The 17,205-nt window shown below is 50.7% G+C and overlaps 1 protein-coding gene and 1 pseudogene across 2 annotated transcripts; one reads left to right on the forward strand and one right to left on the reverse strand.

The window, feature by feature from the left end:
• Positions 1-9,576: 9,576 nt before the first annotated feature.
• PDP2 (pyruvate dehydrogenase phosphatase catalytic subunit 2) lies at positions 9,577-16,888 on the reverse strand. 2 transcript variants are annotated; one of them, XM_024733428.1, is made up of 2 exons: positions 16,825-16,888; positions 9,577-14,521 (listed from the first exon to the last, which is right to left on the reverse strand). In XM_024733428.1, exon 2 carries the CDS (start codon positions 14,465-14,467, stop codon positions 12,875-12,877), a length of 1,593 nt encoding a protein of 530 aa, XP_024589196.1. In that variant the 5' UTR covers positions 14,468-14,521; positions 16,825-16,888; the 3' UTR covers positions 9,577-12,874. The 2 variants fall into 2 exon arrangements, with proteins under 2 accessions (XP_024589196.1, XP_024589203.1); XM_024733435.1 differs by having other exon boundaries at positions 16,743-16,829.
• On the forward strand, positions 14,884-15,214 carry LOC112391897 (60S ribosomal protein L30-like; annotated as a pseudogene).
• Positions 16,889-17,205: the final 317 nt, after the last annotated feature.

Below are 17,205 nucleotides of genomic sequence, written 5' to 3' on the forward strand. Positions count from 1 at the left end.
ATGAGCACCAGTCCCTTATCGGACACGTTCCCTGGAAACTTGGCAGGGGCTGCCAGGCTCTGGGAGCCTGGACAGGGCGGGTGAGGCAGTCACAGGGACAGGGTGGGGGGATGGGCTCACTCGGAACAAGGCCCTGTGCCAGCTCAGCTGTCTCTCCTACAGCTAGGCAAGCTCCCATCAGAATTGGCCAGGGGTTTCCAGTGGAATTTCTGCCCATGTGGTCATTAACACCCTCAAGTCATCCTTAGCTTCCTACCCAGTCCACCCCAGAATGGACCACCTCTGAGCTTTCAATGCCCGAGAAGGTAAGGTGTTGGCTTCCCCAGCGAGGCTGTAGGCAGGGGCCACATTTACAGGGAGAGCACTGTCCTGTGAGCCACAGGGGCCCAGGCTGACCGCTGTCCTGCCCGCTTTCTAGCTGTGTGACCTTGGGTAAGTCACTTCCCTTCCTCTGAACTTCTGTTTCCTTGCCATTTCTGGGGCTGTTGTAGGAATGACAAAGTCCAACAGTCAGGAAGGTGGACTGAGGGCTGCAAATACGTGTGTGTCTCTGCACACGGCCAGGATGGGGAGAGGGAGACACGTGGGTTCCCCACCTTGGAGACTCCCGCCCCGTGGATTTTCCATTGGCACGTCGGCACCCTCTCCCCAAAATAGTCCCTACGAGCCGTATACGACAGAGCCCAGACTGAGGGGACTTTTTTTAGCCGCCCTTTGTCAGCTCTCGAGCGGCCGCTATTTTGAGCCCCAACGCCTGAAGGAGTAGGGCCAAGTGAGGGCTGGGGTCAGCTCAGTGGGTCTGGCTGGCTCCCCGAAGGCATCCCCGAGGGGGCCAGCCATGCCCTCTCAGGCCCAGCGCTGCTGGCAAGGAGAACACAGCATCCCCTGTGTATTGGGCCTGAGGGCTCAGTAGTCCACCTCCAGGGAAGCTGCAGACCTGGCAAAAACCATCCTCATTTATGGCGCTTACCCCATAGGCCACTGGCCATGGCCTCCGAGAGAAGAGCACGTTGTAGGGATTAACTGAGATAACACAAGCAAAACCCTAACTTAGCACAGGGGCTGACACATAATTGGCCCTCAAAAAATGGGAATAGCTAGGATTATTATTGTCATCACAGCTACAGTCATTCTTGGTTTAGTTGTTACAGTAACATTTTTATCAGGTTTCCTTCTAGTCTTTTTTTCTGTGCATTTATCTTATGTCACTGAGTTCAGGTCACAAAACTCCTCCCCCCTCCACACACTTGATTTCAGCAGAAAGGAGCCCCTAAGTCTGCTGGGGTACCTCTCTCTGCATCTCTGGGCCCCACTCCCAGGGATCACCCCTCTATAAATAGCCTTTGGGGTCCATGACCCCTAAGACTGTACTTGACCTTCCAGAGTGTCTATGGTATGCCCACAGCTTCTGTCATCTCCTCAAATGTCATCAACCACTGCCCCATAGGATTCCAGGGCTCCAGAATCTGAAAGTTGAGTTTAGGAGCTGGCTTCCCAGATGGCTCCTGCACCTGGATTCTAGAACTCTCTGGCTACCACCTAAGGAAATGGGGCTTGCTTCCACAGATAGATGTGAGAAAGAATTTTCTGGCTGTTCAGGTGCATAACAAAGGACCATGAGGACAAATGATCCATTTGTCAGTTTCCTAGTCTTTGTTGGGGTTGGGGGAGAGTGTGGGCTGCCGGGAAGAAGGGATGGGGGTAGGGAGCCAGATTCTGGAACGTGGCTGGGCAGGGCAAGAAAGGGAGCGTGGCTGAGCCAGGCCTCCGCCTTCCCCACTGGGGTCAGTTCCCAGCAGGTCAGCTGGGACTGGGGAGTCATACGTTTTACCCTCACCCCAAGGGGTTACTGTACAAGGTGAGACTTCCTTGTTACCCGAAGGACAAAAATAGATCCCAGGTGATGGTCAGTGATCCATGCCCAGAACCACCAAGGTTATTCTGAGGGTGGCAGGCACAGGGCCAGCCCAGGCTCGGTCAAGTGGGACTGAGCTGGAAGTCGCATCCTGAGCCTGCAGGCTGTCCCTGCCATTTTGGGGAATCCTGAATGGGGTGGGGGGACTGGAGCCATAAGCAGGCCGACCCTCAGTAGGTGGGCTTAGATAGAATTCTGACTTGGCCATGTGACCTTGGGCAAGCCACTTGGTATCTCCCAGCATCGGCCTCCTTGTCAAACGGTGGGGACCTTGATCCCTGCTTCTCAGGGTGGTTGAAAGAACCATGTGAAGCTGACAGATGGTGCTCAACAAAGGCATGAATCTCCACTTCAGCTGTCCTAGAATCCAGAGACGGGACTTCCCTGGCAGTCCGGTGGTTAGGACTCTGCACTTCTACTGCAGGGGCATGAGTTTGATCCCTGGTTGGGGAACTAAGATCCCACATGCTGTGTGGCGTGGCTAAAAAAAAAGAATCCAGAGAAGACAAGGGCCTTGCCTGTGTAGCTCCGCCACCAAAACGCCCCTGCCCCGCCAATCCGAAGGAACCAGAGTCAGGCACAAAAGCACATTTCTGGAAGGGCCAGTGGGGATTTTCCAGGAACAACTCCATCTAGCTGGAGAATTCCATTTCTGGCCCTGCTGCCCAGGGCTCAGGCTAAGGAGGGGATGCTCTGGCTCATTCCAGTTCTGCCCACTTCCTGCTCCTCGCCTGCAAAGCCCAGATCAGGGTGTCCCACACTGTATTCTCTTGCTGTTTTCTCTGGAGTGTGAGGGACCTGAGGTTCTGAGGTCCCCCTTGGAGCCCTGACACAGAACAGTGCTGGGCACACAATTGGTCCTCTCCTGACCCCCCACCCCTTCCTGGGGTCCTCCCTTTCCTTCATCCAACATGTCTTAGCATTTTCCATGGAGCCAACCCCTGACCTCGGGGTCACCCCCGATGAACACGGACAAGCCAATACGATGGACACTGACCTGGGGGACAGATGGCACCTGACCCAGCTCATGGGTGGAGGTGACCCAGGCAGCTGGAGTGGGGAAGTGTAGCTAGTTTGGGACAGCTGCCTGGGCAGAGCCTCAGAGGGTTAAGACTTACTGGGATGTTTCCGTGAAGGAGAACGGGTTTGAGGGAGTCGGGTGGGCATTGAGGTCCAGGTGGGAGCTGAACTGAACTCATTTATTTATTGAGCTGGAACTGGACCCCAGTCCCCTTCCCAGTCCAGGCCTCTCCCCTCCACAGCTACCTGCATGAGGGTTTTCCCTGGGTTTGTCGAGAAACGGAGAGAGTCCTCTCAGGGGAAGGCCAGACTGGCAAGTAGGAATCTCAAGACATAACAGGGCATTAGAGCTGGGCCTAAGGGGACGCAGCTCAGCTCACCACAAGGGATATTCCACCCTCTAGGATATTCCTGCACCCACAGTATGCACTTTCCGCCCACAAAGGTCCCTGTAGAGTGACAGGACACTCAGATCTGCTGGGAGCAAAGCTCTTATAGGGTCCCAGCTGGGCCTCATGGACCCCTAGACCCATTCTGCCATTTTATCGCAACTTCAGCCCACCACCTGTGCCGTATCCAGCTTCGGCCACCGCTCTGCCCCTCGGGACGGGGAACACGGTCCCCCTCCACCCTGTAGGCTGGCGCCAAGGTTTATGATCCAGCACAAAAGACGCTGAGAGCCACAAGGGTGGAAAAAGTTACCCAGTTCTAAATCAGCCAGTCTTTGGGTGATCTCATCCCCTTCCCAATATAGTCGCAGTCCCCTCCCCCATGAACCAGCCCCTGGCCAATGCAGTTAGTCACGAGGGAGCTGGTGGAGCGGCGGACCGCGCGCGCCTGCGCGCGTGCACGCGTGCGTGTGCGTGTGCGTGTGAGTGTGTGTGGGGGGGAGTTCTGGGGGGAGGGATTTCAGCTTGGGGTTGTACTGTACATTCTGTTTTGCAATCCGATTTCCTATCCCCTCATTTACAGGATTTACATTTAGTAGTTTTCCTGTCCAATAATAAAGATCTTCCATCATCACTTTATTTTTTCACTATCATTTTTAAAGTCCACCAGGATGGTTGTGCTAGAATCTATTTGTCCAGTATGTAGAGGAAGGACATGTCAGCAGTGTCCAGTTTCTCTTTCTTACAAATACCAGTGCTATGACCATTTTTGTTCAAACCCCTTTGTACCGTTGCCTGATCCTCCCTCCCTCCCTCCCTCCCTCCCTCTCTGTCTGTCTGTCTGTCTCTTTCGGATAAATTCTAACAGGTGCTGGGTGAGAGAACAGGCTTCACTGTATGACTGATGAGTTCTGAGCCCTCCCCTAAGCCAGAGGTGCCAGGTCCAGGGCAGGGAGGGGATCCAAGACCAATCCAGGGCCACGGGGTCAGGGGAACAGGGCAGGCTGTGGTCTGCTGGTCCCTCCTGCTGCTCAAGGCCAGCCTCCACCCCTAGCTTCCACCTGCTCTTGCCTCCCCAACTCCACAGGCCAGACCGACTGGGGACGCAGGGAAAGGCCATATACGAGGTCTGTCCTGTGTTGTATTCACATAGTCCCACCCCAGGCACAAGAGGACCCCACAGTCCATCCAGTTCTCGTCTTGCCAAGTATTCCCCGCAGCTTCTGCTAGAATGCTTCCACGGACCAAGAGCTTACTCCATCCTGCCAGGCTTTTGGGGAGCAGACAGGGCATTTTTTAAAAAATCAGATGAGTAGATATTCAACAGAATTGCATGATCTCTTAGCAATTGCACGAAAGCTACAAGGAAGCTTTGGAGACAAGCACCAGGGTTTGAAACTCAGCTCTGCATTTACTAGTTTTATGACCTTGGGCACATAATTTTACCCCTCCAGGTTCAGTTTCATCATCTGTAAAATGGGTTCATAATACTTGCTTCATATGGTTGCGAGGACAAGGGATTGGCTCTTGTGATTATGGAGGTTAAGTCCCACCATCTGCTGTGCAAGCTGGAGGCTCAGGAAAGCCAGTGGTGTGGTTCCAGTCCAAATCCAAAGGCCTACGAACCAGAGGAGCCAAGGATATAAGTCCCAGTCAGAGTCCAAAGGTCTGAGGTATCCGAGGTCAGAAGATGGATGTCCCAGCTCAACAGAGAGCAACTTTCCTCTTCCTTCCACTTTTTTGTTCTATCCCAGCCCTCAATGGATTAGATGATGCCTACCCACTTCTTTACTCAGTCTACTGATTAAAATGCTAATCTGTTCTGGAAACACCCTCACAGATGTGGACCTTAAAACCCTTACCTTAAACCACAACCAGGAATAAGAGGTGGAGGGTTCTAGGCTATATCCCAGAGGTGACAGGGCGCTGGCCTGACCCTTACAAGAGGTGACTCCAGCTTGTGGGGTAAGACAAAGACCGCTTTCTCTTTTCTCACTCCTTCCTCTATGTGTGACTGTTGTGCCCGCACACCTGGGGAGGAGGATTCTGAGCTTTCCCTTGGAGCAGAGGAGTGACACGGCCAGATTTGAGTCTGACCAAGACGGCTCTGATAGCTGTATGCTGGGAGGAGTTGACCAGAGAGGGCATCTATTGTTAGGGGGTGGAGGAGGGTAAAGGTGGTTTGGACCATTCTTGGGGCTGGGACAGGTGGAGGGCAGGAGGCAGTGAACCCCAAAGCTGCTGGTGGGGGCTGTGGGACTGGCTGCAGGGAGCAGAGTGTGGAGGTGGGAAGGGTTCAGAGATGTGGGGCAGTCCCCAGAAAGGAACACCCACACTGGGGGAGACCAGAAAAGGTGACAGCCACCCCCTCGCCTCTCTTAGGATCCCAACAGCCCCCTTCCCCACAAGGCAGGGCTGCGTGACCGCAGGACAGGGTCCTTCCCCTCCTACCACCCACTCGTTCAAGCCCCAAGGACATCCAGGGCCAGGTGAGGCTTCCGGAAGGGGGTTCCAGGCTGCAGTCCCTGGAGACCCTGCTCCACCTGGGCGTGAGGCTCAGGGCCTCGTTTTCTCTGGAACGCTTTCCTCCCACTCCTGCTGCAGCGGGCGCCAACGTGGCTCGATGCTGACATCTAGAGGCAGCCACCCGCCTCATGTTGCTTGACCACAGCATCCCACGGCAAAGGCCTGTGCCACCAGGGCTCCACGTTGGTGCTCCTGTCATGCCATCCTCAGATTTAGAGACCAAGCCACCAGGCAGAGCTCTGAAGAGGTCCAGCTCCTCCACCCTTCCCTGCCAAAGCCCAGTGTGTGGTCAGCAGGGCCCCTGGAACCCCAAGTCAGCCTGTGGACACCCTCCCCTTCCACAACCAAGGAGCATCTTGGCTTATTGACGACATTCCCCCATCCCCCCACCCACTGCTCTGCTTTGTTTCAGAGGAAGGGTCATCCCAGCAGCTCAGCTCTCACAAAGCCAACTTCTCATCTCTACCTCACTGTCTAGGCCCATCCTGTGTCCTGAGTCCCACGTGAGAATACCCAATGGCCCTCATCTTTCCTTAGTGATCTTTTTAGCTAATTGTTCATTTTCATCCATCCACGCCCACAGTCTTTTCTGGGTCTGGACACTCCTCACCCGCCTCTCCTCACTTCCATGCCACCCACTCATAGTTTTCCCCCTACTTCTCTGATCTCTCTTTTGCTGGTTCCTCTCTATCTGCTCCTCCCTCGATCATCCATCCATCCATCCATCCATCCATCCATCCATCCATCCACCCATCTGCCCCCCATCCCTCCTTATTCATTGTACAATCAGTAGGACAGGGGGCTAAGCCTGACATGACAGGGATGAGGGTGGGGAGGAGAAAAACAAGGACAAATGCCCAGCAGCACCTGGTGGCAACACCGCAGGGCAAGTGGGGGGATTGAGGTGAGGCTTTCTGCGTTGCCCCACCCCACTCCGCGCTGATGAAGAGCAAGCCATGTCCTCTCTGAGGTCGCTGCATGGCCTTGTCCACTTCCCCATCCCCAGAGATCACCTGAGGGGCTCCTGCTTGCCCACTCAGCCACTTTTGGCCAGCTCCCCCTCAACCTTCGCTACAACTCTTGCCCCTACTTCCACAATATCCCCAGAGCCCGTCCCAGACCCCCGGGCTGGCCCTTCCCCATCCCCATTGTGCCCAGTGTCATGAGCCAATCCCTGGACAGCTCTGCATGCCGGGCCCCGGGGCCACACAAGGTGTTTGCAGGTGGACTGGACAGAGCAGTAGCTCATGGCAGACATTCCTTCTATTCATCTGCTGCACGGAGACGGCGCTGTGAAGCCACACACCTCAGATGGGACTCGAACCCACAATATTCCAACTGAAAACCACAACTCGTCTCAGGACTTAATGAAACTCAGGTTCTTTGTGTCTCGGCACAGAAGTAATTCAGCAAGAGGCAAAGTGACAGGTAAGAAGTAAATTTATTAATAGCCTTTGTAAAGAGGCTGCAGGAAAATGGGGCCTGAGAGGATGGTCACGTCCCAGGTCTCTGTCGAGTTCCTGGGACGGGCTGCCAAGCGAGGGTCCCTGGCTTCATGCAGGGGAGAATTCAAGAGCTAGCGAGCCATAGTAAAGTGAAAGCAGAGATACACATTTCCATAGGCAGAAGGTGAGGGGGCCCTGAAATACAGGGTGGTTAGTTTTCTGGTTTGGGGGTTTTTTAATTTTATTTTATTTATTATTTATTTTTGGCTGCGTTGGGTCTTCGTTGCTGCGCGCTGGCTTCCTCTAGTTGCCATGAGCAGGGGCTTCTCTTCACTGCGGTGCGCGGGCTTCTCATTGCGGTGGCTTCTCTTGTTGTGGAGCACGGGCTCTAGGCGCGTGGGCTTCAGTAGTTGCGGCATGTGGGCTCAGTAGTCGTGGCTCGTGGGCTCTAGAGCGCAGGCTCAGTAGTTGTGGCGCACAGGCTTAGTTGCTCCACGGCATGTGGGATCCTCCGGGACCAGGGTTTGAACTCATGTCCCCTGCATTGGCGGGCAGATTCTTAACCACTGTACCACCAGGGAAGTCCCTAGGTGGTTAGTTTTTATGGGCTGGGTAATTTCATAGGCTAATAAGTGGGAGGATTATTCCAACTATTTTGGGGAAAGGGCAGGGGTTTCCAGGGTGATGTCTTGGTAATCTCAATCATCCGCCTTCTGGTTCCAACCAGTCTGAGGTCCACAGTGCTTGTGGTGAGCCCGCAGTCACCATCCTCCACCTGGGGTGGTGGGGTGGGGTTTAGTTCCTTCAGAACAACTCAAAGCTAAGTGTCAGATTGCTACGTATTCACCTTGAGGAGGAACTGTTTTATCCATGAGCTATTGTCATTACTTTTGTTGTTTAACTGGTTTTCCTTTGTTTCTGAATTCCCTCACTTCCCTAATTAGTAACTCTTGTGCCGCTCTTTGGAACTCTGGGAAAGCCTAGGAGACCAGGGCCTTTTCTACAAATAAAAAACAGGAGACGGGAGGAGGGGGGCAGCTTTTGTATCCAGGGGGCCCCACAGGGTCCTGTTCGGTTTCACTTATTCCATCGCCAGTGAAAGTCGGAAGGGGAACTCTGGCCCCCTTAATCTCCACTTGCTCCTCCCAGCCAGGAACAGGTAAGGTCAGGGCTCAATGGAACAAACACACTATGGCCCATGGAGGTCCAGTAGAGGGAGTTGCTTGGAGTGCCAGCTACCCACGATACAGAGGGTCACTAGCCTGGGAACTATTTAAGGCCATTTAGTAGCATCAAATAAAATGGAAACAAAAACTCTAGAGGTGAAAAGAACAGTATAAATTGACTTTCCCCTCTAGTTAAAGAGCGCAATGTTTAAAATTTAATTCTCCCTGTTTTCCCTCTATGTTTATCAAGTTCCAAATGATGGGATATTGGAATGCATGGGTTATTCATCTAGCTTCTTGTCACCAAGCCCTACTTCTCCACCCACCCACCCTGTGCCAAAAGTGGGCCATGAGATTTTTCCTGCATTATTATCCCTTTCTGAAAGCCCAGTACTGGGACATGTGCACAGCACGGTGGACTTGGTTCAAATTCCTGCCCTACCACAGTGTCAGGGGCAAGTTTTCAAGCCTCTGGGCCTGTTTTCATCATGTTATAAAGAAGGAAACAGCTCCTCCATCACCCTTAGCAGACCTCAGACATTCCCTTTTCTATCTTTCTCTCCCCCAAATCTGCTCCTCCTCAAGGCCCAGTTTAACCACCCTAGCCCATACTAAATTTAACAACTTAATAGTTGTATTTGCATTTTAAGAAGCACCCATTGGAGCTGTCCTTATGAGCTGTATCACTCAGAGGCAATGAGATAAAACTCAGTCAGTGGGGGTGGGATGGAGTGGGGTCTTCAACTCTATCTAGGTAGCTAACTAGACATCTTCCCCAAAGCTGGCTCTGAATTTAAGATTAACAAAAGAAGCTGGTTTTACAAGGCCAGTTAAATAATGTGAAATCCCAGCAGGCCTTGGCCCTGAGTGTGTGGAGACCCTCACAACAAAAGCCTTCACACTTCCTTTTCATTCTTTTCAGCTTCCCACACACTGTTAACATTAAGCAAGGACTTCCTGTGTGCTCAGCAGTCATCGAAAATTTGCAAAGAAAATTTCTCTTTTGGGTGGACTATTGAATAGACCAGATAAAGGTGGTGAAACAAAGGCTGGCCTAATCTAGTACCCTAAGGACCTTAAAAATATGAATATTCAAAAACAAAAGAAACCAAATCTCATTTTTCCTCTTATTTACAAATTTCATTTAAATCTCTCTCATGGTTAGAAAATCAATGTCAAAAAAACATTGGTATACACTTTACAATACAAATGTCAGTAAATATTAAAGAACATGGTTAATAATTTTTCCAAGTAAATGTTTGATAAGAAATATTTTCAAGGAGGCCAGTTAAACTAAACGTCAGGTGCCCAAGGCATCGGGAACAGAGCCTCAGCCTGCTCAGTAGACAGTCGCACTGCAGTCCATGTGTGTTTTCCACTTGGTAACACACGTGGCAGCTCACAGGAAAAAGCGGTACCACCAGCCTTTATTCCCCAGCCTCAAAGCCACACCAGGGCATTCTCTGCTATGGGAGTCATGTTCAGCGACAAATGAACCACTAACAATGAAACTAGGATAACTCAGTTCCAGGATATCCTGATTTAACCTGGGAAGTTAAGGTTTCCCCAAGATTGTCAAACGAAAAATAGGTCACTAGGGGCTGATGGATGGAAGAGTCAAGCTAGACTCATTCCGAATACACTGTCGTGTTCTATACAATTAATTATTCCATTCTTTAATTCAAGCTTGAGCTGTTTCTATTTCCCTCATATAAAAGGTGTCAGCTCAGTTGTGTCTAAACTAAGTCTTAACCCACTCGATCTTTTAGGCCAATCGTACTTCTGGGAAAAATATGTTTATATATTAACATACCTCAAAGTTTACACTTTCATTATAATAAATTAGCTTTAAGGTTACAAATAACGTCTCAGCAAACTGAATAAGTAACTTGACCTAGCGCGCTAACTTGAATTTAGAACTTCTCTATCCATTTTGACCAATCCCCAATCAGCACAACTGTATTATTTACATATAAAACAACATCTAAAACAGGCCAATATTACCATTTCTTACCTAAAACAGTAAATATGCTGTTTAAAGCACCAAAGCATACTTTATTCAAAAGTGACATCCTAAACATTAAAGATTCAATCTCATTTTTTTAGTTCATTTCAGAAGTCTCAATATCAGAATCTTTACATAAAAGGAATGATAAATGTTTCCGAAGACCTGACAAAGTACCACCAACCTCCTCTCAAATCCCAGTGTCCTCAAGTGGTAGTCCACGTGCCTCAGGAAGGCCAGTGACAGCAGAACTGTGGTCAGGGAATCAGACATGCTGGGGTTTAACCAGAAGGTGCTCCGTGGAGCATTCATGGCAAGAGCAGACAGAGTTCACAATGGCAAAAGGCAGACAAGAAACCAGCCTTTCCTCTCTCTCAATATACCAATTAGAAAGCAGGAAATCTATTAGGCTGAGAAAAAACAGAGATACCCTTGAAGGAACAGGTGGGAAGTCTGTATTCTCTCAACTGTCACACAGGTTACTTAATCAGATGTATTTATGACCCAAGCTAGGCTCCAAAACAGGATTCAGACCCCGTAATCCCGGTAAATGAGAGCGTGCACCAGGGTTTAGCTCGCATAAAGAACAAGGGTGTCAGACAAGCAGTCTTCGGCTCTAGTAACAAACCGTCATGCAAGCTGAATGACAGGGCTTCACGTTTTATTTCTGAGTTAAGATCTAGGAGATCAGAAGGAAGATTAATAGTTTCAGAATAAAAGGACCAAGGCTTAAGCACTCAAAGGAGAATTTCTTAGATGAAGCCATATCAGTAAATGCACAGGGCAGTAGCCGCAGGCTAGAAGTTTCTCAACACTTGAATGTCCTGAATGTGGACAAAAATGTGGAAGTCAAACCTAGCTGTTTGCTTTCCTTTCAGTGCGAAAGGGGGTGAGGAGAGCGATCAATGAAGACAGTGCAGGAACATAAAAAGTGTCAGTTTTTGTGGGATTATATTTGTGTTTCCACTTAGGGACACATTTCCTGTTTAAATGCTACAGCAATTCAGAACATGAAATTCATCCCCCCCAGAAAGGATCCACATGGTTTAATTTTCAAATAAACACAGACTGTGCAGCCCACAGAAGCCAGTACAGGTTACATTTGTTTTTGCCCCAACTCCTATACTAAATAAGGCCTAGTTCCTAAGGAGTAGCAATGGCCATTTATCCCACAATCTATGGGCAAGTGTCCCATCTGAAAAATCTCACTCCTCCCTCTTCCCCACTGCCCCTCGGGATGCATGCAGCTAGGGAGACTAAGTGACCGTTCTCAGGTCCTTCATGTTTTTACGTCTCCAGATTCAGGCTGAGTTTTAAGTCTACAATCCACTGTATAAGCTGTCCTGCCTAAACTGTCTGTCACAATTACCACATGCAATCTTGAATTTTCTCCTTCCCTTCAACCATGTGAATTGGGAGCATTCTTTCTAGACAGGATTGCACAGTCAGCAGCAGGGTGAGGGAGTTCAGCATAGCAGAGGGGGAAGGAACATTAGGTGGAATTAGAAGAATGTCTGAGAGGTATAATCAGAAAGGTTAAGTGCTATGAGTAAATCTGCAGAGATTTACTAAACCCCGGAGGAAATTTTATTAATGCAGGAAAGGAGTTAAGGCTCAGACAGAAGTAACCTCCTACCATGGCTCAAAGGTTCAGGGGGTGGGACTCAGTGGAAAGGTCCGAAAGCTGCACAAATAAATTCAGCCGGTTCAGAGGCCTGGCCACCTTCACCCTCAGCTGAAAACCAAGAAAACTCATTCCAAGCATGCTCGCTTAGAGCAGGCCTGTTTGCAAGTTTGAGGACTCAATTTTAAAATAAACTAAATCGGAACTAGAATGCAGCATTACAAAATGTTTTCACAAGTAAAATCATACACACAAAAAAGTTAGAATATTGCATAGAAAAGTGTCCTGTAATATGCTTTATAAACCTAGGTCTTTAGGAACTTCAAAATAAAAAACAAACAAAACCTCCCTTCATAGTCTAGAAGGCCATGATTACGAATTGAGAATTACCAACTTTGCAGATTTTCGTATCAAGACCTCATAAGATCCTGAACTTCTTCATATCCTTAGAATCATGATTAATTTTATACTTCGCAGGCTCAGGCTGACACAGTTTAACAACAGTGTATTTATAAAAGGACTTGGGTTACACGAGCCCCAGCCAAGTCTACGGTCTCTGTGTTCCACCCTTTCTGCGTAGAAGAGGTGACCAAAACATGCAGGGACATAAAATCACTACTATTGTTTTTAATCCTAGGCTGTTTTTTCTCTCACGTTAGTCTATTATTAAGCAAGCTACATCTGCCTGCCCTTTAACAACAAGGTCTAAATAGCCAGTTTAAGAGTAAGTGAAAATGTCTTAGAAAAGCATTTAAGTTAACCTTGGCAACAGGATGGGAGACTCTTAACTCCCCTTGTAAGATGCACCAATCGAGTCTGAGTTAAAATATACCACAGTGACAGAGATATCATCCCTGTACATCCTTGCCAAGTCCTCCGGCAATGTCAGCATCGCCGACAGCCGCTCAGGCTCCATCTCCCCGTACTCGTTGCTGCCTATGGCGTATCTGATCAGACGTGTGGCTGCGTTTTGGTCGGTGGCGTGGAGCCCCTGGGCTTTCCTCTGCAGCAGCAGGCTCTGCATGAGTCCCAGGTTGGCGGGTCTCTGGGCCAGGTCTGGCTTGTGCCGACACACTTCAGCCAGGTGCTCCACCACCAGCCTCACCACATCCTCATTGCCCAGCACATCCCACAGGCCGTCAGAGGCCAGCACAAGGAACTTATCCTGGGGCCTCAGCCTGTGGTATGTGACCTCAGGCCTGGCCGTCAGGTAAGGTGGAGTGTAGTAGTGTGTGGGGGTGAACTGGTAAATGTTGAGGGCCTCGGTGTCAAAGCCCCGCTCCAGGACACCGCGCTGCAGCTCTTTACTCCATTTCAGCTGGACGTCCCCGAAGGCCCTGCAGGGCATGAGGACACCCAGCAGCCTGTTGTCCATGATGATTGTCCTGTGCTCTGACTCAGGATGCTCCCTCTTTAGCCGTGACAGCTCGGTTGGGTTCCAGGCATTGTGGTCCCGGGTGAGGGGCAGACAAGACCACATGCCATTGTCCTCCTGGACACCAAGGATGGCCCGGCAGTCACCAGCGTTTGCCACATGCAAGTGAACTCCATTGACATGGGCCATGCAAGCTGTTGCCCCTGAGAAAGCAACCTGGAGTGAAAGGTTCCTGGTCATCTCATCTTCCAGGGCGGCCTGGATCTCTAGCGAGATGTCAGAATCCAGCCTCTGGAAGGAGTACATTAATGCTTCCTCAATGTTCAGCCCCATTTCCATGTGCAGGTTCAGCAGCTCCTGCCAGTAGACACGGAGGTGATCAAGGTGCACTGACGTGACATCCTTGTAGATACTGTCCCCTGGGCGCTTGAGCCACTGCAGAATGGGCAGCAGGGGCTTCATGCTTTCCATCGCCCCCTCCATCTGCTCCAGTGTCTGCTGGGACATCAGTGACACTGCCACATAGTAGAAGAGCCTCTCGCTTACCGCTTGAGCACACGCGTGGCCCCCATGTCCATCGAAGACACCAAACATCAGCCCATTGGTCTGCAGGCAGGCGGCTACACCTCCCCGGTCCTCCACTGGGAAATTGGCAGCCAGCTGGTTGCTCTCAAACCGCAACACCGAACTTGGGACTCCACTGACAAGGTCAAGAATCTTGTGGGCCGACTCACCGGCTCGCAGCACTTCATTTACCTGCTCAGGGCTGAGCGGCAAGTGGAAATCATCTTCCTCTGTTGATGTGTGTCTATAGGCTTTCTGCAGAGCAATGCCACCACATGAGGCATTGTTTTTTAGGGTGACTGGCCCCTGGGGAAAGAGCCTCCATTTTGATTTAATCCTGTTTGAGGCATATCTTGAATATAAACGTTGTCCCCCTTGTAATGTGGCAATGCTGTTTCTTGCAGAATTGAAAATCCAGTAGGACACAGTACTTGACATTCTGAAACTGTATGAGCGAATGTGTTCCTTCAGCAAAAAGGGTTTTTTTTAAACCTGAAAATTTGAGAGTTTAAGAAAGTTTTAAATTTAATTTTTTAAAAATAATGACTTCTGAAAACACTAAATCTCAAAATACTTAAGCAAGTCTCCACACCTCCCATTATAATATATAATCACATTTCAGAAAATGGGTTTTTAAACACTCTCTGATCTTAAAGAGTCACTGAGGGCTACCCCAGAGGCCACCTTTTCCTCCTTCCCAAATCCTTTCCCTTGCCAGGGCCCTGTGCTCAGCTCCCACGTTCACTCTCCCCAGTAGGCTTTAAGTGTTCATTTAAATATAAGCTCTTTCTTGCTCCCCAGCTATCTTGGTGGCTGCTTTCTGTTGGACGCCATCCAGCACCTAAACCAGGAAGATGGTGGCAGCAAAGAAGATGGAAAAGTCGCCGGAGACAGATCAATTCTAGGCTCCAGCTGGTTATGGTAAGTGGAAAGTATGTGCTGGGGTACAAGCAGACTCTGAAGATGATCAGACAAGGCAAAGTGAACCTGGTCCTCCTCGCCGACAACGGCCCAGCCTTGAGGAAATCTGAACTAGAGTACTACACCATGTTGGCCAAAACTGGTGTCCGTCACTACAGCGGCAATAATATTGAATTGGGCACAGCATGAGGAAAATACTACAGAGTATGTACACTGATCCAGGTGATGATTAGAAACAAGCCAGAAGAAACTGGTGAAAAGTAAATCATGCAAAGTTTCTTTAATAAAACTGGCCAGAGCTTGTTCTACATGTATGTAAATGAATGCCTCAAACAGTGGCTAAACATGGCCATTTCAGAGGCCCAAAAGCACATTAGGTATGATACTAGCTGTCTAGCAGCAGACACACCACTTCACTTGCCTGAGTTCCAGTTGTCCATCCGTGGAATGGGAATATTAGTTTCATACGGTTTTGTGACGGTTTAAAGAAATATAACCCTTCGGCTCCGAAAAAGGTATTATTACTTTTATCATTAGGTGTATCATTGGGGATTAGAGGTTGTTTCCACTGTGTCTCTACTTATAAAATACCAAACTGCAACGCCTAACGCCTCAACCTTTCCCCTACTTAGGGTTGTTTTTTGTTTTGTTTTTTTTCTTTTGTGATACGCGGGCCTTTCACTGTTGTGGCCTCTCCCGTTGCAGAGCACAGGCTCCGGACGCGCAGGCTCAGCGGCCATAGCTCACGGGCCCAGCCGCTCCGCGGCATGTGGGATCTTCCCAGACCGGGGCACGAACCCGCGTCCCCTGAATCGGAAGGCGGACTCTCAACCACTGCGCCACCAGGGAAGCCCCCCTACTTAGGTTTTAACCTACTTATTTCCCAAGGCTGGCATCAGTAGGTCAAAGGGTGTAGACTCATATTGCCAAACCGAGTTCCAAATGGTTCACATCTGCCTCCACAAGGGCATGAAGGAAGCAGTTTCCTAGCACTTTCAACAGCCTCTGGTGGTATTTTTCCTTAGACAAAAAAAAAAAGCTGCTCTATTTTCTATTTTCTCTGGTGACCCGGGAGGAGAGTTTCCACGTGTTTTCAGATTTCGTTTATGAATTCTGCCCTCCTCAAGTTTGTCTGTTGGGGTGTGGAGAGCGCCCACACTTGAGGACCGCCCCCTCTCCCCAGCCCCCCCCGCCGAACTACGAACTGGTGCGGTCGGGCAGGGCGCGCAGAGGGCGCCTCCCCGCGCCCCCCAACCCCACCCCCAGCCTTGCAGAGAAGCCAGGCGGCGATGCCCGACGCAAGGCGGTCTGCCGCAGACCGGACCCAGACAATTTCGCGTATCTAAAGAAAACAGATCCCAAAGTCAAGCCTCACAGATAAGAAAGAGCGCTGCCTCCTAAGTCCAACAAGCCCTATCTCCCTCAAACCCTGGAGCGGCCACGTCCCTGAGCCCCAGCTTCCGGGTCTATAAAAAAGGAGAATTCAGTTGAGATGCTGAGCTCACAGAGGGTACTCCGAGGGCTAAAACAGCTACTGCGGAAGTCCCGGTACACAGCCAAAGGCCCTGAGCAAGGCCGCGAACCCACGTGGCGCGTGCGCGCGAGACGGGTGACCGTAGCTGTGACCAAGGCTCTTCCCCGTCCGCCGCGGGCCCGCCCCCTCACCTCACCTCCACTCTCCACCCCATCACGTGAGCCGATGCTGCGGGCCGGAGCGGACCAGGCGAGGTTAGAGGTTTTCACATCCCGCGCTCACCCCCTTCCCTACATCGCACCCTGGTCCTCCTCTCACCCGCTTGCGCCAAAGCCGCCGGGTCCGCCAGTCAATTCTGCGCCAGCCTACTGTGCCGCAGCTGCCCCCACCCCGGACTCACCTCCCTGAAGGGACCTCTTGTGCTGATCCAGCTAGAGAAGGAAGCATCCTCTCGCCACCCTTTATTGGTTCATCCGTGGAGGCGGGCACCTGACGGACAGCGTAATTGCCCAATGGCTGAGGAGGGAGAGAGGGCGGGATCCAGAGGGGCCCAATCTGGTTCCTCCCCCTCCCCCGCCCATCCTACCCAACCTTTACCCACACCCCCCTCAGGCTCTGACCTTGGGTAGGCTCGGCGCCGGGCTTCGGGACCAGGCTGTCTTGTGGCTGAGCACCCCCACCGCGTGACACCCCCCCCTCCCCGTTCTGCGCACCCCAAACCGAGCAACCTCTCCCATTCCTCACTGTTGTTAATAATACCTCACGGCTTCCTCTCCATTTC

The sequence above is a fragment of the Neophocaena asiaeorientalis genome, unplaced genomic scaffold, assembly GCF_003031525.2.
Source record: "Neophocaena asiaeorientalis asiaeorientalis breed wild unplaced genomic scaffold, Neophocaena_asiaeorientalis_V1.1 scaffold90, whole genome shotgun sequence".
Classification (NCBI taxonomy): Eukaryota; Metazoa; Chordata; class Mammalia; order Artiodactyla; family Phocoenidae; genus Neophocaena; species Neophocaena asiaeorientalis.

Coding starts and splice junctions, on each gene's coding strand:
- PDP2 (XM_024733428.1), bottom strand. CDS start 14,467: ATGTCAAGTACTGTGTCCTACTGGATTTTCAATTCTGCAAGAAACAGC.